This window comes from Mytilus californianus, unplaced genomic scaffold (assembly GCF_021869535.1).
Source record: "Mytilus californianus isolate M0D057914Y unplaced genomic scaffold, xbMytCali1.0.p SCAF_5, whole genome shotgun sequence".
In the NCBI taxonomy this organism is placed as follows: Eukaryota; Metazoa; Mollusca; class Bivalvia; order Mytilida; family Mytilidae; genus Mytilus; species Mytilus californianus.
Genome location: NW_026262701.1, coordinates 7,460,384 through 7,485,271, shown reverse-complemented (window position 1 = coordinate 7,485,271; position 24,888 = coordinate 7,460,384). Strand labels below are relative to the sequence as shown.

Here is a 24,888-nt window from a genome sequence, read left to right as displayed (position 1 = left end):
CCGGTAAACTTAAGTTGGAGAACGGAAACGAAAAATTCAGCAATTTTTCCATTTATAAAGGGACACAACTCTAGAACGGTTAAAGTGACGCCACCAAAATTCAAACTGGATCTGTGTTTTGTGGTAATAAGCATTGTGTATAAGTTTCATAACATTTGGTAGAGGCAAACTAAAGTTAGAGAATGGAAACCAACTTAGGGGATGTACGGATGTACAGACGGACAAGGGTAAAACTTAATGCCCCCTCCGCTACCGGGGGCATAAAAATTGAATTTAGAATGACTATACAAAATATCAATCAACATTCATACAACTTGTCAAAGGTACAAACTCACTGAATCATTTCTAGGGTCACATCACAGCATAACTGATGATGGATGGCTGCTAAACGTCCAACGGCAAGTTAAATGCATATTAATATGAAAATTAACCTTGCTTTGTACTGGACGGACAACCGTAGCCGGATTTTTAACATGCTAGATCACAAGGTAACAGTTCGAAGGGAAGACACGTCACCCTACCTGGACACATTATTCCGACTCCAAGGTGAAAGGTCTATGTTCATACTCCTTCATGCTGCGTGCTTATAGAAAAGCAGCAAATACCAATTTTAGAGTCTTTAGTTTGACCCTGCCAGGGTTGAACTTACAACCTACCACACTTGAAGGCAAACATGGGACCACCGAGGTGGTTATATCTTCACAGCATTGCATTTGTGATATTTACTCGACGTTTCCTTTTTTTGTACTAAAGTGAAACACAGGAATGCTTCCCACATATTTTTCATTACGTTAATGATGATGAAGGAAAAAGAACTTGATAATCCTTATTTTTCATTCAGATGTATTACGATCTGAAGTTTCTGGTATTCACACTTATGCAATAGTCATCTCATAGCTCGTCTGAAAATTAATGTAACCATTAAAGAAGAAATTTCCATACTTTCTTAAAGCAGTACAAGCCATGGCCTACAACTTCTATAAACAAATAAGACAAGTCCTCTCATCTGGATAATATAAATTCTGTCCCATTTCTACCTTTTCAATTAAATTTACAACTAGTAATAACTGTTTTGACCATTTTATTTTTGACGATATTATACTTCAGAGCACTTTCAATAAATAACATTCTTCTTTAAGACATATATACATTATTTTTTTTTGGTCCTTAAGTTGCAACAATAACAAGTTATATCAATAGGAAATCTCTACCAATTGATACCTATTGGTTTAAAAGTTTAGTAGAAGCATTTTTTCTAATGTTGCCTGAAGGAATGTCTACTACATTGGATAAATTTTATCCAATTTATGTTGTGTTTCGGATATTTTTTTTTCTAATGTGGATAACAAATTTAATGCAATGTTTCCAAATTAAAGAATCTCCAATGAGCATCAACATAATATCAGTGTATCATAAAGAAAATTACAATACCACTACTAAATACAGAGAAGTAGCAGATAACACCATTATTATAAATGTCAACCTCTCACCTTGTACTTTGAAAGTTAAAAACTTTCTCTCATCTGAAAAAATATATAAGTAGAAATATTTGTATTATTTTATAAAGTGATCCTTATACCAAAATCTTAAGTAAATATCATGATTTCTAAAAATATTTCTAAATCTATGAATGAATAAATTCATCTGCCCATTCATTACTTGTAAGGAAATTTTTAATTTAAAACTTCCCCCAATATTTTTTTTGTATCCCCCCTCCATGTCTATAGACAAGAAAATTTCAATATAAATCCTCAGGAATTAATAAATATTTTCTTCAATAAAAAAATAAAGTTGCTTCATAACTAAGTGAGTTTGTTATAAACACATAGCTCAACTTTCACAGTTTTGTGTTTGTAAGAGATTTGTTATTCCAATACATTTAAAGGTCTGTATTAAAATTTAAAGTGGAAGATAAAAGACATCTACATATATGAAACATTTGTAGAATACTAAATACTATCTTGAGAACACAGGATATATACATATATTTTGTTTGTTTGTTGTAGGATATAATCATACCATCCTTAAGATACTGTTCAACCTAGATAACAATTTTAAAGCTTTAATCAAAGAAGTATTTCTTTAAAAGTTAGGTTTTTGAGAAAATGATATTCTAACTTAAATGTCTACATTTTTAAACTCATAAAATAAAGTTTTATTTTACACTTTTCACGAATACTCAATTACATATTGAGACAACAATTCAATATTATATGGTGCTCCTTAGTAATGCCTCCACAAACATCAATGATGAACAGACTTCTAAAACAGAAATGGTCATCTACAGATTGTAACAAGTCTATGAAATAGATGCGATGTATATTCTATGCTGTTGTAACAAAACTTTTTTATATCAGCTATTTTTTAACCAAAATCCAATATTACTAAAGTAGTATGTGCTGCAGGAACAACATAAGAATTTGAGTCTTCTCAATATTATATCCTCTTTCATGATTCACTATATCTTGCGAGCCAACATTTAATTACGTCTAAATTCTTTTGTTCAGAATAGTATTAAATTTTCAGACACTGCAGCACTTAAAACAGGCAGTTTGTTGGCTGACCTTCACTTCCAAGTCCCAATTTTACATAAAATGTTTTATTTTTCACATATTTATCATACAATTTCATATTTGTCTGTGTAACACATAACTTCTGATGAATATTTTACAGGCTGTTCTCCATCTATTAATCGAACATCAGATATCTGAAAAAAAGAAGAAGTTTCTTTAAGGTCTAGAAAGTCTTTATAAATGGTGCTGAGAGTTAGCCTTCTCATTAGTAAGAAGTTATATTCATGTCTGCATTAAGTATTTCCAGAAATTTCAATAATGGAGATATAGCAAAACAAGTTTTATAATATGATCAGTATTTTCTTTTCCAATAAATGTACTTTTCAGCAAATTCATGGTCAGGCAGTTCTTCTCAATATATATAATCAATTCTCAGTATTTAACAAGGCTTTGAATGGAGTACCATTGCTGTGCTTCAGATAATAATGTGACACAAAATATGACTTACCTGTAAATCACAGTAAGATTTTTTGGACATAAAGTTAACATGGACAGGGAAGAAATCATCAGGATGACCAGCTATACTGAACTCTAAGCTACCAGACTTGTTGGAAGCATCTATAACAGGTAAACTCCAAACTAACATCGACTTTCTACTGTCGTAATTATATTCCCCATCACAGTCTCCGACTACTGGAGCTCCTACACTTGTCCTGTCAGTGGAAATGTACATCATTAACAATTGAAAATAATACAAATAAAAAAAATTTAGCATGAAAAAAACTTCATTTCATTTTAATTTCCAGGCTAACAACTATTTTCCAGTGACATGAAAATAATCTTCCATTTTCCATTAATAAATGCTTTTCTTTTGGTTTATTTGTTAATACAGGACTATCATTTTTTCCAGTGACATGAAGATAATCTTCCATTTTCCATTAATAAATGCTTTTGGTTTATTTGTTAATACAGGACTACCATTGTTACTTATAATACACCAGATATTCTCTATTATAGGTATATAGTCTACCAAAATAAAGCACTGGCATGTATAAAAAAGTTCTTGTTCAGCCTTAACATAAGTAAATGTTGAACTGATTTTATACCCTCAGACAAATCCTGTATTCATTGATCTATCTATCTAAGGCTATTCAGGTAAAACACAACTTTTACATGAGAGAAGCACTTACGGTAGAGGGATATTAATTGTTACATCATTTAATTCTAGTTGTGGTTGCTCTAACCCATATTCTATATTTACATCACAGCCATTTCCTGTTTCATTTGGCCAACAGTTTACTGAAAATAAAAGCAAACATTGTCCATCCTGAAGAGAGCAAGGAAATAAATCAATTCTTGAAGAGTCATTTTGCAAATTAAATCTATTTTTAAAAGTCCTCCTCCCGCAAAAATGATTCCTTATTTCAGATTTTCTTGAATTCTATGCAAAAAAAATATAGAATTTTAATTATCAAAGAACATTTTTACATAAAAATAATTAAATTCTCTTTATCATAGGACACTTTCCTTGTGTATCTTTGCAAAAATATGGAATTCTAATTATCAAAGAACATTTCTACATAACGAATAATTAAATTCTCTATATCATAGGGCACTTTCCATGTGTATCTATGACAAATTCACAATAAACTTACTAGATAATGGCATATTAGATTCATCTTGTGTTGTATATCTCCATTTTAATACACCAACATCCTGATGCAGAGGGAAAGGTTTTTCTGGATTTTTCAGCTGAATATTGGATGTTGTATTAAATCTTTTCTTGTCCACATTGGGATGTGTCTAAAAATGTAAAACTTACATATTAAATCTTTTCTTATTCAAATTGTTTAAATTCTAATTAGATTTTCACTCTATACTTCTTTAACAAAATATTTGATTAACTATTCAGAAACCATTTTTTTGCACAAATTTTAGTTTATTCTCTTAACTATGGCCTTGACCTTGGATGTAGTTTTCATACATTAAAGTAAATTTGCAATCCCATATTAGTATTTGATTCAGCATCCAGACCACTTTTTTTTCACTTCTGAGTCTAGTAGCATATTTTTTCAAGGACAATTTTCATATGTTCCTAAATGCTTTCAACATATGACCTACCTGTAACTGTGTTCCTTTTTTATCATTATTAATCATTTGTACTTTAATGCGACCATATTGTTCATCGTTGACTTTAACCTTGACCATACCAAGAATTTCCATACTCTGTAGACCACCATCACGGCCTGCCGTTAATGACACCTTTTCTTCCATTACAATGTGTACACTATGAAAAGAGAAGATCAAAGTTCATTTAGTACATATTTATATCATTAGAAATAAAATGATAATTTTGTTTAAAGACTTCTTTTAATTTCAACCAGAACCTTAATAAAATTTTAGTTATGGTTTGATATTTTCTTTATTAAATCCATCACATCATCAGAAAGAAGTGTTTGTCTATCATAGCAACAGTTTATACTATATCACTTCTTTTTGAATATCAAAGTTAGTAGATTTAACCTGCAGTGGGGCAATCTAGTTAAGTTGTTTTATTGTCGAGCCTTCGACTTTTGACGAAAAAGCGAGACATAGCGATCCTACATACCGTCGGCGTCCACAAATATTCACTCTGTGGTTAAAGTTTTTGAAATTTTAATAACTTTTTTAAACTATCCTGGATTTCTACCAAACTTGGACAGAAGCTTGTTTAAGATCATAAGATTATATTCAAAAGTAAATTTTGTAAAAAAAAATTCCATTTTTTCCGTATTTTACTTATAAGTGGACTTAGTTTTTCTGCCAGGAAACATTACATTCACATTCACTCTGTGGTTAAAGTTTTTGAAATTTTAATAACTTTCTTAAACTATCCTGGATTTCTAACAAACTTGGAAAGAAGCTTGTTTATGATCATAAGATAGTATCAAGGAGTAAATTTTGTAAAAAATTCTGTTCCATTTTTTCCGTATTTTACTTATAAATGGACTTAGTTTTTCTGCCAGTTAACATTACATTCACTCTGTGGTTAAAGTTTTTAAAATTTTAACAACTTTCTTAAACTATCCTGGATTTGTACCACACTTGGACAGAAGCTTGTTTATGATCAAAAGCTAGTATCTAGAAGGAAATTTTGATAAAATTCTGTTCCATTTTTTCCGTATTTTACTTATAAATGGACTTACTTTTTCTTCCAGTTAACATTACATACAGTCTGCAGTTTAAGTTTTTAAAACATTTATTAGATTCATAAATTATCCTGGATTTTTACCAAACTTGGACAGAAGCTACTTACAATCAAAAGATAGTATAGAGAGGAATATTTTTATTAATTTTTTTCCTCATTTTTGTTGAGCCTGCGATTAACATCAAAAGTAGGCGAGACACTGGGTTCCGTGGAACCCTTACAAATTTTTTGGTAGTAAGACATTATTTTAATTTCAATGACCAGCAAAACATGTTTTCTTAATATTTTTTTTGCAGCTCTTGCGTGTGTGAATCATGCAAATGGAATTTGTCTACAGAATAGTTTTAAGGACGTCTTCCAGGGAAGAGTTTTAAAGCCAAATATTTTGAACTATTCTTTTGTCTCCTTTTAACATACAGAAGTTAACAAGTATGTCTCACTACTATGAAAAGAAGAGAAAACTAAAATGAATTTATTTATGAAAATTTATATCTTACCCGTCCTGATCAACAGCTGGTGTAGAAGCTTTGGCTACCGTTGATGATACTGATGTGTTTGAACTGACTACTTCTGAAAAAAAAATAAAAAAATTGTAACTCTGATAGAACAAAATAAGTACTTTTATACAGTATTCTTTAATCTCTGTTGATAGTTGATAAAATCACAAAGAACAGTAAGCTTGTATGTTTCATTGTAAATGTACTTGTAGTTTATCAACTTTCAAATACCATATATTTTTTTAAAAATCAAAATAAACAAATTTTTAAATCAAAATATTAGTATATAGAGTGCTTGCTTCGCTTAACTTTTTTTCACCAATCATTTCATATTTTACTATCCTAGTATAATACAAGAATTTGATTTAACTTGCTAATGGAGTATAATGGATTTTTAACATGTTCTCAGTGCTAACTTTCATTTCTTTACCTTACAATTTATAAATGTTAAACTAACCACATTTAATTTGGTGAATGCTGTTATTTCATTTATCTTATTCTTTGGCAATTTAACCCTTTCTGGACCCATTGTTTAATAAAATTTAATCAATGGTTGGATGCCGATGATCTCAGTAGATTATTTGCTTATTCAAAAGGTACCTTTATCAGCTCTCTAGATGAATTGAAATGTGAGAGCAGGTGTTAGAGAAATTGACTTTATGTTTGTAGAAATCAGGATGGTAAATACTCGTCAGGGATTATCAACTAGAGGCTCTAAAGAGCCTGTGTCGCTCACCTTGGTCTATGTGCATATTAAACAAAGGACACAGATGGATTCATGACAAAATTGTGTTTTGGTGATGGTGATGTGTTTGTAGATCTTACTTTACTGAACATTCTTGCTCCTTACTATTATCTCTATCTATAATGAACTTGGCCCGGTAATTACAGTGGAAAATACTTTGTAAAAATTTACAAAAATTTACAAAATTTATGAAAATTGTAAAAAATTGACTATAAAGGGCAATAACTCCTTAAGGGGTCAATTGACAATTTTGGTCATGTTGCCTTATTTGTAGATCTAACTTTGCTGTACATTATTGCTGTTTACAGTTTATCTCTATCTATAATAATATTCAAGATAATAACCAAAAGCTGCAAAATTTTCTTAAAATTACCAATTCAGGGGCAGCAACCCAACAACGTGTTGCCTGATTGGTCTGAAAATTTCAGGGCAGATAGATCTTGACCTAATGAACAATTTTATTCTCATCAGATTTGCTCTAAATGCTTTGGTTTCAGAGATATGAGCCAAAAACTGCATTTTAACCTATGTACTATTTTTTAGCCATGTCAGCCATCTTGGTTCGCGAGCAGGGTCATCGGACACATTTTTTAAACTAGATACCCTAATGATGATTGTGGATAAGTTTGGTTAAATTTGTCTTAGTAGTTTCAGAGGAGAAGATTTTTGTAAAAAATTACAAAAATTTACGAAAAATGGTTAAAAATTGACTATAAAGGGCAATAACTCCTTAAGGGGTCAACTGACCATTTTGGTCATGTTGACTTATTTGTAGATCTTACTTTGCTGAACATTATTGCTGTTTACAGTTTATCTCTATCTATAATAATATTCAAGATAATAACCAAAAACGGCAAAATTTCCTTAAAATTACCAATTCAGGGGCAGCAACCCAACAACGGGTTGTCCGATTCATCTGAAAATTTCAGGGCAGATAGATCCTGACCTGATAACCATTTTACCCCATGTCAGATTTGCTCTAAATGCTTTGGTTTCAGAGATATATGCCAAAATCTACATTTTACCCCTATGTTCTATTTTTAGCCATGGCGGCCATCTTGGTTGGTTGGCCGGGTCACCGGACACATTTTTTAAACTAGATACCCCAATGATGATTGTGGCCAAGTTTGGTCAAATTTGGCCCAGTAGTTTCAGAGGAGAAGATTTTTGTAAAAGTTTACGGACGACGGACGCAAAGTGATGAGAAAAGCTCACTTGACCTTTCAGGTCAGGTGAGCTAAAAATGAAAATTTATTTGATAGTCATTGGAGAAACATATTCTGAGACTGAGATAGTTACTTGTGTATTATCGGTTTAATCCAATCTTGATAGTACAATTATTGAATTTTATTTATCTAAATGAATAAATCCGACAATCCACTAATACCAATGTTAGAATCTATATATATTCAAATTCTGAGAAATATCTAGGTGTTTAAAAGCCAAGGACTAAATATAGGTGTACATACAATTATATTTCCTATTAATAGCATATGAATTCTAAATGCTTTATGTTTCTTTCTGACATTTCATACTTAATGCAAAAAAGAAATTAGACTTATAAAGAAGGAATTTTAGTAATGGAAACAAAAAAATCAGTAATTTTTCCATTTGTAAAGGGGCATAACTCTAGAACTGTTTAAGTGACACCACCAAAATTCCGACTTGATCTGTATTTTGTGGTATTAAGCATTGTGTACAAGATTCATAGCATTTGGTTGAGGCAAACTTAAGTTAGAGAACGGAAACGAAAAATTCAGCAATTTTTCCATTTGTAAAGGCCATACCTCTAGAACAATAAAAGTGACACCCCCAAAATTCAAAAGCTGATCTGTATTTTGTGGTAATAAGCATTGTGTATAAGTTTCATAACATTTGGTTGAGGCAAACTTAAGTTAGAGAATGGAAACCAACTTTGGGACGTACGGACGTACAGACGGACAAGGGTTAAAATTAATGTCCCCTTGGGGACATAAAAATGTCATAAGCCAATACATTTAAATACAGAGGTCCTAGAAAAATCTTATATTGCGTAAGGTGCAGACATTTATAAACTAGACGCTCACCTTGGTCTATATGCATATTCAACAAAGGACACTCTCCAACATTGTAGACGAGAATAGAATTCATGACAAAAATCTCTGTTTTGTTGATCATTTTATCTGCTCAGTTTCTCTCTATCCTCTTTAGTTTTTGCTCAAAATGCAAATGAGGGTAAAAAAATTCCTCATTTAAGGGCAATCACGCCTATAAAGAGTGACAGTTTACTTCCTTTATCGGCAAAATTTGACGTGTTAGTAGATCTTAACTTGCTGACCATTTATGTGATTTAAATGTCTATCTATTATCATCTTTAACATATCATGCCAAACGCCAAAAAAAATGGTGAAAATCATCATTAAAGGGCAATAACTCTAATAAGGAGCCGTCAGATGATTTCCTCAATATTGTCTTAATTGTAGAACTTTTCTTGCAGATCATTTTTGCATTTTAAAGTTTTTCTGTATCTATTAGTTTACAAGATAATAGGCAAAAATGAAAAAAAAAGGTAAAATTTGTCATTTAAGGGCAATAACTCCTACAAGTTGTCTGACAGTTTTGACAATTGGTAGAGCTTAACATTCTGAACATATCTGCTCCTGTAAGATTTTTTCTATTTATAACAGTTTTCAAAATAATAGAAAAAACTTGCATTTTACCCTTATGTTCTATTTCTAGCCATGTCTGCCATCTTGGTTGGCAGGCGGGGTCATCTGACACATTTTAAAACTAGATACCCCATTGATGATTGTGGCCAAGTTTGGTTAAATTTGGCCCTGTATTTTCTGAGAAGATTTTTGTAAAAGTTGACGATGATGGCCGACTGAAGCCAAGTGATGAGAAAAGGGCCAGGTGAGCAAAAATTTGAGAATGTGTCCATGGGAAATAGATGATGCCACTGCTTGCATATAACGCTATAAAGGGACATAACTCAAGAGCATTAAAAGTGACGCAACCCAAATAGGAACTTGATCTGTGGTTTGTGGTAATAAGCATTGTGTATGAGTTTCATAACATTTGTTTAAGGCAAACTAAAGTTAGAAAAGAAACTAATTTTGGGACATACGGATGGTAAAGGCTTACATTTAATGCCCCATCCAGTGAGACAATAAATATTCAGTTTACGTCTTTTCTAATCTGGTGATAAAAATGTAACTTCTAAAATGTCCTAGTTTTTTAGTGCTACTTGATGAAATAAATGGGGAATGTGTCCATGGGACACAGATCATGGACACAGATGATGTCTCCGCTGGCATATCATATAAAGTTATAAAGGGACATAACCGAAGAACGGTAAAAGTGACACTTCTCAAATTTGTACTTCATCTGAGTTTAGTGGTAATAAGTATTGTGTATAAGTTTCATAATATTTGGTTGAGGCAAACTAAAGTTAGACTGGAAACAACAATTCAGCAACTTTTCCATTTGTAAAGGGGCATAAATCTAGAACGGTTAAAGTGACGCCACCAAAATTCAAACTTGATCTGTGTTTTGAGGTAATAAGCATTGTGTATAAGTTTTATAATATTTGGTTGAGGCAAACTAAAGTTAGAGAACGGAAACCAACTTTGGGACATATAGACGGACAAGGGTAAAACTTAATGCCCCCTCCACTACGGCGGGGGTATAAAAATCTTACTTTGTCCTTCTGATTCTAACTGTCCAACAAATGTATCAACATCTTTCTTCTTACTGCCGAGCTTAAGAGCCTTGCCAGTTCCAGATGGTTTACTAAAAGAAATAAAATATGGAATTTAGAAATTTGTGTTTTTGCTAAATAACAGTATACTAATAAGCTACTACATGTAATGAATTATCAATGAAAGTCTCTACTTCCATAATTAAATGTATAGGGGTGGGGGTTGGAAGGCACTAACCATCAAAATTAGATGGTGGTTATTTTAGAAAGATAGCATGAACAATAATAGGAAACAGTGCATTAAAATTTTATGCATGGCGGTGAAATAAAAAGTTCCTTCCGAGACCACATTCCTATACATTTATTTCTGGAACAGCCCTTTATATCATAAATAGCAAATATAAACTAAAAACATTGCATTTCCATTTCACTTGGGTATTTGTAAAATCAAATACTTGAAATATTTTAGCTCTGACAGATGAAACTAGAGGATCTAAAGAGCCTGTGTCACTCACATGCATCTTCAACAATTGCCACTTTTTTGTAAAAATCATCATTAAAGGGAATAACAGTATTGAAAGTTAACTGAAAACTTCAACCATGTTGACATATTTGTAGATCTTATCCTGCTGACCATTTTTCTTTTTTAAAGTTTCTATTTATATATTATAGTTTTCCAGATAATAGGCAAAAAAAAAGCCCCAAAAAAAAAAATGTAAAAAAATTTCATTAAAGGGCAAAAACTCCAATAAAGAGTCCACTGAAGGTTTCAACCATGTAGGATATTTGTAGATCTTGTCTTACTGATCATTTTTGCTATCTAAAATTTCTATCCATCTATTATAGTTTTCAAGATAAAAAGCAAAAACGCAAAAAATTGGGAAACATCGTCATTAAAGGGCAATAACTTCAATAAGGTGTCGACTAACAATTTCTACCATGTTGACTTATTTGTAGATCTTGTCTTGCTGATCATTTTTATTAAGTTTCTTTCTATCTATTATAATTTTGAAGTTAATGAGCAAAATGAAAACAATTGGTAAAATTCATCGTTTAAAGGCAATAACTCTTATAAAAAATTGTCTGGCAGTTTTTGTGTCAATACACATTAGGTAGATCTCATCATTTCAAACATTTTAGCTCCCGAAAAATTCCGCAATGGTGATTATGGCTAAGTTTGGTTCCAATTGGCCCAGTAGTTTCAGAGAAGATTTTTGTTCAAAAGTTTACGGACGACAACGCGGGACGCCAAGTGATGAGAAAAGCTAACTTGGCCCTGTGGGCCAGGTGAGCCTAAAAATAATTTAAAAAGTTGACTTGAATAAATCCCAATAAAAAGTAAAGATTGAAAAGAGGTAAATGTCAATGAGTTGGTGATCTAAGAGGTTAACAAAAACTGACATCTACAGACCACAAATCTGTCTTCAAAAACTAAACAGAAACCACAGTGAATGAAAACTTCAATGAATGATTTAGTAATCTAAAAATTTGTAAAAACTGTGTAATTATTTATTTATAGTGGTTGATGAATAAAATTGCTATTTCAGGACTTCATCATTTGCTCCTATCAAACTTACTAAAAATTTGTTTTCAAGAATAGAAATTTGTGGCTTTCCCTTACAAACCAAAACCAGGAAAATTGATATTCCGTGAATATGTGGTACATATATCCGATCCATATTGTTATGAATTACCTAGGTACAGATGTGTATGAAGGTTTTGTTTCTGCTGAAGGTGTAGGCTCAATAATGTCTCTTGATGATGATGATGAATATGAAGAACTACCAAATCCTCCGGCATAACCAATTCCTTTCCCTGATCTACCAGCTTCTTTTCTCTCTTGCTGTAATTCTTTGGCTCTTTTCTTCATTGCTTCTTTAGCCTCTCTTTCTTGTGTCTAAAATTATACAGCGTATTACAGTTAAAAGTAATACTGAATATTTAACTCTATTTCAAATGTGAATTGAAATATTTAATAGTGATGAGACATGCTGATTATTTTCCAAAGTAGGAATTTTGTGGATGTACAAATGTACATGATACAAAATCCAATGAAATATTTGAAACTAGCTAAATATAAGATCTAACAAAATATATTTTTTTATACTTTGGACAAACAAGACCAATACTATGTCTGAACACGGTCGCTGCATGCAATTGATTGAAGTATCATGTATACTGAAGTATAACTGATCATTTCCAACATTCACAGAAGACAAGAAAACTTTGATGAAAATTTTACTTGTACAATGTGTGTTGTAAATTGCAAACTATTAGCAAACATGAAGTGGCTGCACTGCAAATTAACTGCTTCGCCGATCGCAGCTGGATACCACCGCAGAGGTCCAACCCTGAACAGTTGGGGCAAAAATGGACACAATATTCAAGCCTGATACAGGTCTGAATTTGGATTGTAATTAAATATTTGACACATTATAGGTTTCTGACACAGAATTAATGTAGTCAAAGAACTTGAAATTGGTTGTATGATTTGAATTTATATTCAATTGAAGATTTATTGCTGTTGTGCAATACACTGTGCTGTTGCCCAATACATAGTAAATCTGTTTTTAGACTATATACAAAGAATTAGCAAAATAAATTGTGACCCCCAATTAAAAACTTTTCTTTGGAAAATTGACAATTTCTTAAATCTTGGGGAAAAAAATTTGACCCCCCCCCTTTCAAAAAAAATAATATTTGAAGAGAATTTTCTTGAGGAAAAAAAAATTGCCCCCCCCCCCCCCCTTTTCCAAAAAAATTAATTTTGAAGAAATTTTCTTTATGTAAAAATGTGCTACAAATTAAGAGACATCCATACACTTAAACACAGGTTATTGTCTGAAAACTAGAAAAATGCTTGTTTTAGACCCTTATTGGTCCCTAATTCCTGAACGGTTTGGGCAATTACCCCCAATATGAATCCCAACCTTCTACTTGTGGTATTGAACCTTGTGGTACAATTTCAGAGCAATCAAAATACTTATACACAAGTTATTGTCCTGGAACTAGAAAAATGCTTGTTTTGGCACCTTATTCCTAAACGGTTGGGACCATCACCTCCAAAAACAATCCCAACCTTCCTTTTGTGGTATTGAACCTTTTGGTTAATTTCATAGAGATCCATACACTTAAACTAAAGTTATTGTCCGGAAACTAAATGTCTTCGGACGATGCTGACGCCGACGTGATACCAATATACATGCGGTCATATAAAATAAAATGCTTCGCTGGGGCGCAGCTTGATACGACCGCAGAGGTCGAACCCTGAACAGTTGGGGCAAGTATGGACACAAAATTCAAGCTTGATACAGCTATGACTTTGGATTGTCATTAAATATTTGACACAGCATAGGTTTCTGACACAGGATGAATGTGGTGTAAGAACTGGAAAAAATTTAATTTACCTATTATGGTGGAATATCCATAAACTAAATTGTTTGTTAATTTCAATATATCAAAGAATATGTAGAATTCAATGTTTGATGTAATGTAATAAAGTTGAAATTTGGACCGTTTTTGTTCAATGTGGACCAATTTGGTAACATGTATAAATAATCAAAAATCTAAATACATGGGAGCCCATTTAAATACATCATAAAGGTTTTAAAATAGAAAGTGACATCATAGTCATGGCTAAAAATAAACAAAAATCCTTAATCAGCAACATTTAAAGTAATATCTAAAAATAAAATTCCTTTGTAACCATAAAAGCCCATTTAAATACATCATAACAGATATTAAAATAGATAAAATGCTCCGCTGGGGCGCAGCTTGATACGACCGCAGAGGTCAAACCCTGAACAGTTGGGGCAAGTATGGACACAACATTCAAGCTTGATACAGCACTGAATTTGGATTGTAATTAAATATTTGACACAGCATAGGTTTCTGACACAGAATGAAAGTGGTCTAAGAACTTATAATTTTTTAATTTACCTATTCATACATGTGATGGACTGTGAAACTCAGATCAGGAGATTGGAAAATTTTGGTCAGGAGATTAGGACTCAGATCAGGAGGTTTTTAATCGACATAAATTTTGTCGTAAATGTAACCGTGTGCTGTAAAAATGGTCTTTTAAAGTGTGTTTTCTTCAACTTTCCATCCAATTTATTATGTTTATAGTACCCTTGTACTTATAAAGTTTCTCCATCTTTATATTTTACATGTTCAATCTAACATTTTTTTTTTTTCAGTATGTTCTTTAAATTTTTTACTTCATATTCTATAAAACATTTATTGCAACCAGAACATTTGTTTAACTATCTGCAAATAGCTTTTGTTTTTTTTTTTTTTTATCTTTATTAGTAGCTTTTGTTTGCATACTCAGAAAATCATTCTAACTGTTAAACAAGGGTCATAGTTATTATATAAATTTCAATTTAAGCCTTGAAAGGAAGTATAGAATCCTCAAATAATTTTCAAATTATTATTTTTTTATTTGTCCTAAGACATTTAAAATCATTTATTTACCATCCTTTTATGATTATTTGTTCAATTTATATTTTATTTATATTCTTTTAAAAATTTTCATTATTAAAAGGAAAGTAACTTAAAACAGGATAAATCAAGGGAAGTAACCCAATAAATACACAGTTTTTGTTACACAACGGCAGTTAGCCTGAGGTAAAAAATCATTGATTACCAGTATGTTTGACACCCAAGCTGACAAGTGAAGCCATATAATTATGCATATTAATTGATTTACAGGTAAAATATAACTTCAGGTAATGTGAGTTACACCAGATGCCTGAGATGATATGTTGGGCAGAAATTTTTCATTCATGAAAAATTTCATACATGGGATTATAATTTTCCTCTTCAACCGGAGGTCGGGAGGAGACTCCTGAAAACAGGATTATTGTACTCCTGTCGGGAGGTTCACATGTATGCTATTCAAACCATATCATTATTATTTGCTTTTATATATAAATCAGAAATAACCAATTTAAAATGGAAAATTTTAAAGAAAAAAAAGGAAAAAAAAATCCCCCCCCCCCAAATTTTTTGAACCCCCTTATGATTCATCGCCCCCACACTCAATCCCAGCTTTCCCTTTGTGGTATGGTACCTTGCAGTACAATTTTAGAGAGATCCATTCACTTGAACACAATTTATTGTCTGGAAACTAGAAAAATGCTTGTTTTTTTGTCCCTTTTTGGCCCCTAATTCCTAAACGTTTAGGGCAATTACCCCCAAACTCCAACCCAGCTTTCCCTTTGTGATATGGAACCTTGCAGTACAATTTCATAAAGATCCATACACTTACAAACAAGTTATTGTCCTGAAACTAGAAAAATGCCTGTTTTTTGCCCCTTTTTGGCCCCTAATTCCCAAAATTTGGAGGAAATTACCCCCAAAAATCAATCCCAGTATTCCCTTTGTGATATGGAACCTTGTGATACAATGTCAGAGAAATCCATACACTTACACACAAGTTATTGTCATGAAACTAGAAAAATGCTTGTTTTTTGCCCCTTTTTGGCCCCTTATTCCTAAAATTTGGAGGCAATTACCCCCAAAATCAATCCCAGCATTCCCTTTGTGATATGGAACCTTGTGGTACAATGTCAGAGAGATCCATATACTTACACACAAGTTATGTCTGGAAGTAAAAAAAATGCTTATTTTTGGCCCCTTTTTCCTTAACTGTTAGTACCATAACCCCCAAAATCAATCCCCACCTTCCTTTTGTGGTATTGAACCTTATGGTAAAATTTCATTGAGATCCATTCACTTAAACTAAAGTTAAGAGTGCGAAAACTAATGTGTATTCGGACGACGACGACGCCAACGTCATACCAATATACGACCACAAAAATTTTTTTGCGGTCGTATATAAATGACATCATAGTCATGGCTAAACATAGCAAAAACCTTAATCAGCATCATTTAACAGTAATATCTAAAAATTCGTAAGGGTTCCGCGGAACCCAGTGTCTCGCCTACTTTTGCTGTTAATCACAGGCTCAACAAAAATGAGAAAAAAAATTAATAAAAATATTCCTCTCTATACTATCTTTTGATTGTAAGTAGCTTCTGTCCAAGTTTGATAAAAATCCAGGATAGTTTATGAATCTAATAAATGTTTTAAAAACTTAAACTGCAGACTGTATGTAATGTTAACTGGAAGAAAAACTAAGTCCATTTATAAGTAAAATACGGAAAAAATGGAACAAAATTTCCATGTAGATACTAGCTTTTAATCATAAACAAGCTTCTGTCCAAGTTTGGTACAAATCCAGGAGAGTTTAAGAAAGTTGTTAAAATTTTAAAAACTTTAACCACAGAGTGAATGTAATGTTAACTGGCAGAAAAACTAAGTCCATTTATAAGTAAAATACGGAAAAAAAAGAATTTTTATTATACAAAATTTCCTTCTGGATACTATCTTATGATCATAAACAAGCTTCTTTCCAAGTTTGGTAGAAATCCAGGATAGTTTAAGAAAGTTATTAAAATTTCAAAAACTTTAACCACAGAGTGTTTCCTGGCAGAAAAACTAAGTCCATTTATAAGTAAAATACGGAAAAAATGGAATTTTTTTTTTACAAAATTTACTTCTGGATACTATCTTATGATCATAAACCAGCTTCTTTCCAAGTTTGGTAGAAATCCAGGATAGTTTAAGAAAGTTATCAAAATTTCAAAAACTTTAACCACAGAGTGAATGTAATGTTTCCTGTCAGAAAAACTAAGTCCATTTATAAGTAAAATACGGAAAAAATGGAATTTATTTTTTACAAAATTTACTTTTGAATATTATCTTATGATCATAAACAAGCTTCTGTCTAAGTTTGGTACAAATCCAGGATAGTTTAAGAAAGTTATTAAAATTTCAAAAACTTTAACCACAGAGTGAATGTAATGTTTCCTGGCAGAAAAACTAAGTCCATTTATAAGTAAAATACGGAAAAAATGGAATTTTTTTTTTACAAAATTTACTTTTGAATATCATCTTATGATCATAAACAAGCTTCTGTCCAAGTTTGGTAGAAATCCAGAATAGTTTAAGAAAGTTATTAAAATTTCAAAAACTTTAACCACAGAGTGAATATTTGTGGACGCCGCCGACGCCGACGGAATGTAGGATCGCTATGTCTCGCTTTTTCGACAAAAGTCGAAGGCTCGACAAAAATAAAAATTTCTTTGCAACCATAAAAGTAAAATAGAAAATGACATCATAATCATAGCTAAAAATAAACAAAATTTTTTTTTATTGGCAAATTTTAAATGGAGTTTATTATACTAAAACAATAACTTTGCAACCATAAACATGATAAAACCCCATTTAAACACATCATAAAAGTATTAAATAATTCAACTACATCATAAGGCTATAAAAATAGAAAATGACTTCATAGTCAAGGCTAAAGGTAAACAAAAAACCTTCATCAGCAAAATTTTATATTGGCAAATTTAACATGAACTCGACTATGCAGGAATCCATTTCGAAATTTCTGACATGACTGTTTCTCTCTTTTTATCACTTTATAAAAGATTTTACCACAATATTTCCAGAACTTATGTTTTTTTTTATATTTAGTTTTAAAAGAGAGGTGAAAGATACTAAAGGGACATTCAAACTCATAAGTCAAAATAAACTGACAACGCCATGGCTAAAAAAGAAACAGACAAACAGACACAACAACAGTACACAAAACACAACATAGAAAACTAAACAGAGCAACACGAACCCCACCAAAAACTGGGGGTGATCACAGGTGCTCCGGAAGGATATGCAAATTAACCATGTCCTGGGTTTTATCATGCCTTAAGATTCTATATTTCTACATGAAGTTAGGAGTGTTAAACCATTTACGTATCTTTCAATAACTTTAATGATTATTACCTCTCGAACAGATATTGCAACTTTTTCTTCATGTGAATCCATCTCAGTGAATGTTCTGATTTGAGCAAGATTTACATTTTCTCTATAACCTAGAGCAACAATTTCATCAAATGCAAATATGAGAGAAAATGCCTGATCTCCAATCTCTGCCTCCTCCATATTTCTGCAGTATTCTGGTATCTAACAAATAAAGAAAAATAATAAAAAAAAGAGAACATGCCTTTGTAATTTTTCAAGTTTTTCTGCCTTTGAGTAAAAATTTTCATTAAATGTGTATTTACTACTATAATAAATATTTGAGATAATCAAACAAAAAACAGTTTCTATTAAGAAGTGTAAACCAAATTAATGCTATTGTAAATACCTTACTTTTTAATGGACAATATCAAGTGTTGAAATTTTTGCTAGTTATGAATAAATAATGTTATGCTCTTTTCAGTTGTCATGAAAAGGCTTCTTAAAATAATAAGGTGTAATGCCTGCAAATTTATCATATGAAAAGCATTATCCCAACCCCTCACTTCTTGTTTGGATGCAAGGGAGAAATCATGCTTATTACAAGAAGCTTGTCATAATTATGTTACTTTTAAGACCAAAGTTTTTAAACTTACCACACGAGCAAACAGACGCAATGTTTCCAGATCTTCCAGTATGTTACTAGCTTTTGTTGTTATTAATAGAACATAAAGTTTTTCTAGAGGCTGATACACATATCTGACACTTTCTGTTTCAACAAAAGTATGTTGTTTTCCTGAACTCATCAACTTAGGAAAAGCTGCCAGCAAGCCTTCTATTCTTGACCTGGTCATTTCCACAAATTGACGGGAAATTAATGCTGAAAAAGTGTAATAATTAATAATTGAATGCCTCTTTTTGTAATTTCATTGGGGTGTAAAAGTGTTGACTGAAGCACATTTTGTACAAAACGCAGAAACGTTCAATTCTTATAATAACATTTTTATGCTACAACTATGAAATGAAAAGTGAAATCAATTTAATTATAGAATTGCATGAAACTTCCATGTAATGTTATTATATATATAGTTGATCAATAAGATTAAAAATTATAATGATATTATGATAGTAAAATTCAATTAAAATAAGTATTTAATTTCTCAATGTAGCTTCTTGTAAAGTATACAGATAAACATTATTTTGAGGTGATTTATACATTGCTCTATCAACTAAAAAGAGAATTATAAATATAAACTAACCTTTCCCTGACTTGTTACATACAGCTGCAGCAAGCAGCACCTAGAAAAAAAGAATAAAATTAAATCTCCTTAAAATCTAAATGTCACATGAATGTACATGATTAATGTTCAAATTGGTCATTGTTTTCAATTTTTATTATGATTGGGGTATCATTTAAAATCTTAATAATGAATAAATTAATCTATGAAAAAAAGTAAAAATAAAAAAATTACCAAACTCCAAGGAAAATTCAAAAATGGAAAGTCCTTCATCAATTGGTAAAATCAAAAGCTCAAACCAATGGAAAACAACTGTGATATTTTTGACTTGATACAGGCATTTCCTTATGTAAATAAATGGGAAATGTGTCCATGGGACACAGATGATGCCCCCACTTGCATATAACATTATAAAGGGATATAAATTAAGAACAGTAAAAGTGACGCTACTCAAATTCGTACTTGATCTGAGTTTTGTGGTAATAAGCATTGTGTATAAGTTTCATAATATTTGGTTGAGGCAAACTAAAGTTAGAGAACGGAAACCAATTTTGGGACGTACAGACTGACAAGGGTAAAACTTAATGCCCCCTCGGCTACAGTAGGGGCATAAAAATGGTGGTTAAAGCTGGTTTTATATCTAGTTAAACCTCACTTGTATGACAGTCACATACAATTCCATTATATTGACAACAATGTGTGAGCAAAGCAAACAGACATAATAGGTAATAAAGAGGCTCGCCATGAGCCTGTCACGTTTCACAATAAAGTTCCATAACTATTTAATGTCATATCAGAAATTTATAAAAAACTAAACAGAGTTTATTTTAATAGATATAAACTGATCACCAAAGTTTCATGAAAACTGCTCAAAAGCATGTTTCAGTAATTGTCCGAAAACTGGAAATCCCCCGTTTACATGAATAAAATCCCATAAACGTAAATTCTAAAATTTATATAAATCGAAACTTTTGGCCTTAAGGCTTAAGGGGCCCCTAGAAGCTCTGTAGTAAATTGTGCAAAATCCTACATTCTGGCAATCTCCTGGCAGCAAAAATTGTTTATTTGGAAATCATGATTTTATATAGAAAAGTTTTGAAATTAAAAAAAAAAAAAACATGAAATTTCACCATTTTTTTTTCTTGGTCTGATCTTTAACCCTCAACTGTAAATTGTTTGTTTTTCATAATGGCATTTAATCATTGAGTCCTTCATTCCCTGTCATATTCAAATTGTACCAAACCAGAGTTGCAGACATTTAATTAGAAGAAAAAAAAACATTCAAAATTCCTTTTAGATAGATCGTAACTTTGGTAATATTTTGTTCTGTCTTGTTCGTCTTTCCTTTTAAGCGGTGCGGGGTTGGTAAAATTTTTCAGTCAAGACTTTTCGCCGATTGGATTTTATAATTGAAGTATAATAATCGCAAAGTCAGAAGAAACGGTGTATAAATTTCTGTACAAGAAAAACAATAACGACAGAGAAATTATCATCTTCACTGATTTATTTACCTCCTATATTGGAGGTAAAAAACACATACAGTATAGGAAAACACATGTTGGTTTGTTTATGTTTTACAAAGAGGGATATCAACATAAATTTCTGCAGTGCTGGTAAGAATTATTATTTCCATTTGTATTAATGATTAATAAAATGTTCTTTCATTCAAATATTAATGAAAATAGATTAATAGAAAATGTAAACAAAGCGACACATGATTTCTATTAAGAGTTATCTGTTCCTGATTTTAATGACCAGGGCTCACACTACTTCAGAATCATAGGGAGAAGTGACTTCTCTTTTTGAAACTGATAGGGAGAAGTGGTGAGATTCGAAAGAGAAGTGCTCCTTCGCATGCTGCGCTACAATGTTTTGATTTTACTATAGTATAAAGGGTCATATGTAAATAATGTTCTTTTTATATTGTTCAATTCATATCTGAGTATACAATTAAATTAACAGTTCAAATTCAAAGTTGTTTAAGTTTAGGTTCTTGTGAGAAACTACCAACTAAATATCTAGCACTAAAAAGAATTTTTTTTATGTCAAAAAGGTAAAGAAATTATAATATATGAATTACAATTCAATTAAAAACTATCTTGTTTATCATGTTTATTAAATTCAGTGTTTCTCATCAAAAGATATACAAAGTTAAGCTGGCCGGGCCATAATATATTGATATTAGTAGTTAAGCAACTTTAATCAATATTTTGAAACAATCCATATAAATTATATGGAATTATATACATTAATCAATTAGATCTAACCAAAAGTCTGTTAATGCGTGTGGAATGCGTAATTTTTCCTTTTGGGATCAATATTCTTCTGTCAGCTGTTCCATTCATGCGTCCGTAGTTATTATTGTAAAAATACGGATTTCAGTCATAGCTGGTCCGGTTCCGATCCATAGTTAGTAAATGGTTAATGGCGGACGAAGAAAAGTTACAAAAATACACGATGTTTGACAAGCTATTTGGAAAGGAATATGACGTTTTTAATGCAATAAATGGATTAAACATTTACTGGAGGCAACTTTTATCACTTTCAAATGAAGTAACAAACTTATTTTGCCACCGAAAAATAGATTGATGTACGCTCTCTGAGTGACAAGTACCGGAAGTGCATGCAGTGATAAAAGTTGTCTTTTTATTAAATAACCTGCTACACACTGTAAAGTCAATGCTTAAACCTCTTTTCTTAAGAAAATGAATCGTTTATGTCTGAATTTCTTTAATAACCAATAAAAAATTGATGTTTTATCAACTTGGTAAAAATTGAAAATGTCCGATGACGAAAGCGACTGAAAGCGAGTATCGTAAACAACAGGGCGACTTGTTTTCGCTTTTGAGGGACGGGCAAAGCGAAGTGACGGACGGGAAAGTGACTTCTTCGCCCTAGACGCCTGGTAGCGTGAGCCCTGATGATGTCACAAGAAGATTAGGAATGGCTGAACAAAATAGGTAGAGACGTTACAAAAGGATTAAATTAAATAATATAACAGTGTCAAGAAAATGAATATTCAAACATAAATACATGAACTATTTACGTTAATAAGCTACGCACTGGCAATAAACAATGAATTTTTGGATATGAGTGCGACCTGAACCTGTCTCTCAAATCCGCAAATTTTAGAATAAGAAAAATCCATAGCTCTATGGTCCGCAAATTTTCAAAAAATATCATAAGGACCTTTGAGCTACGGTTCAGCAGCTAGGAACATACATTGCATGCAAATTTGTATCTGATGAGCATAAGATATCCCACATATTTGTATATCTGATCTGATATAGTTTTTACTGCAGCTTTTGAAAAGTGCAGGGTAATTTTTTTCTCAGAAGGCACTCTAAGTGCGATTGGCTACACTTTAAGGGCACCCTTTGAGAGGAGGACTACACTTATAGGGCACTCTTTACATAGAAATAAAGGCACTGTAATGGATAGGGATTTAATCGAATATACCATTTGGATCTCGCATGTTTATACATGTACCAATCAAAGCTACCTTGGCTCATAACTGTACAAATAATTTTAGAATATTCAAAGATTTGTATAGCAAGACTTACTATACATATTCTTCTGCTTTTCATCTTTTTTCCATCTGTGTTTTATTGTGCATGGTTTTTTTTATTGAAACATTAATGATTTTTCGTACTATTCAAAACTATATCAGCTATATTCTTGACTTTAATTTGATTAAGATAACAATAGTATGAAAGCTGTCGTAAATTCACACCCAATCCGACATCTCGACAGACTGAGTAGTATAAATAGAAAATATAAACAAACATCATATTGTTTACGTAACCAGTGGTAATGTTCATCCTTTGCATCGTAAAATTATAACTCAAATGATCACCTGGTTCCCTTTTAAATTGTCTACATTTTAAATTCGTAGTGGTACAAATCGATATTGTCCCTGTGAGATTCAATCCTGAATCGTATTTGTACTCTGTCGCTTCAAAACTGTTCAAACATAATCGAAATTCAATAAAATGTCGGCCATTAAAATTTTGATTACGTTCCAAGGGAAATAACTCGAAATGGTCTTGCTAAAAGATGAATTGCATAACCGATATTAAATAACGGCAGGGCGTTCTGAAAAGGGGCATGGCGCCAATTTTTTCCCTAACAAGGGCAGGGCGCCATACCACGTCAAAACCTCCTACAGGAAACACTATGATACACATTATAAACAAAAAAAACATGATGCTCATCAGGTAGCTCCAATCTCATATCATAAAGTGATCAAACACTGATGAATACAAGTTGGTACCTGTAGAGTTGAGAAAGGTATGAATACTTGTGCACCCTTTTGTATACTGATGTCTTTTTCTTGTTAATAATTTAAGTTGTCCTTCAATTTGTAACTTTTTTGTTGCCCAAGTATTTTTAATATGTTTACGGATCTGTGCTCATTCCATATTTAAGTGATAGAACAAAATTATAGATTTATTTGGTGTATTCGGTACCTTTACAGTATATTTGACGTTTGATAAATGTTTGCGTGGAGAAAATTATGAAGGATGCCGGCAAGTGGTTTCGAGTTTGATTAAGCACAAGCGAGAAAACTATTCTTTGTCGAGAGCAAAAAGAATGGATGACAATGTTACTGATACATAGTGAATGTCCTACCATGTTGAAAGAATGTTGTTTTCAATACTAGTGTTGATAAATATTGAAGAAATAAACGTATCTGCTGACTGTTTTTCGGCCACGTCAATTTCAATTTGTAACCTTGCGCTTTAGTAAAAAAACTGTACTTTCAGAACTAATGATAATGGATATACTTTTGAAATAATTTCTATGTTTGAAATCTTACAACTTAAAATTTTAGTTTATTAAGCACGAAAATTATTGTGGCATTAGGTGGAAAATAGAGAACTATATTTTTAAAGGAAAATTGCCGGATTCATATGCGCAGGAATAGCTTAATACAAATAAAAATTCTTGGAGATCATAAACCACAACGGATCAATAAGACCGCTTGTTAAATTATTTCAGTCCTATAAGTTCGACCAAATTCTGATAAAACAGTTAAAACTGTACTTATTTTATTTGCACCTGTATGGATCATTGATTGTATTGTAAATTTACATTTGGGGTCTTCTTGTTACTCATTTTTTGTATGGTAATTACTCAAATTAAGTATCATTATTTTCGCATTTTCAAATTAATTTTTAAAGAATTGAATTAAATTACGGTCTATATAACCTTAATAA

General features: G+C 31.6%; 1 protein-coding gene across 1 annotated transcript; it reads right to left on the bottom strand.

The window, feature by feature from the left end:
* Positions 1-1,064: 1,064 nt before the first annotated feature.
* On the bottom strand, positions 1,065-24,407 carry LOC127701564 (coatomer subunit delta-like). Its single transcript, XM_052205508.1, has 12 exons — positions 24,302-24,407; positions 19,691-19,730; positions 19,088-19,311; positions 18,477-18,656; positions 12,316-12,518; positions 10,622-10,713; positions 6,198-6,270; positions 4,635-4,800; positions 4,169-4,316; positions 3,704-3,812; positions 3,022-3,226; positions 1,065-2,707 (listed from the first exon to the last, which is right to left on the bottom strand). Exons 1-12 carry the CDS (start codon positions 24,302-24,304, stop codon positions 2,618-2,620), a joined length of 1,533 nt encoding a protein of 510 aa, XP_052061468.1. The 5' UTR covers positions 24,305-24,407; the 3' UTR covers positions 1,065-2,617.
* Between the last annotated feature and the right edge of the window lie 481 nt (positions 24,408-24,888).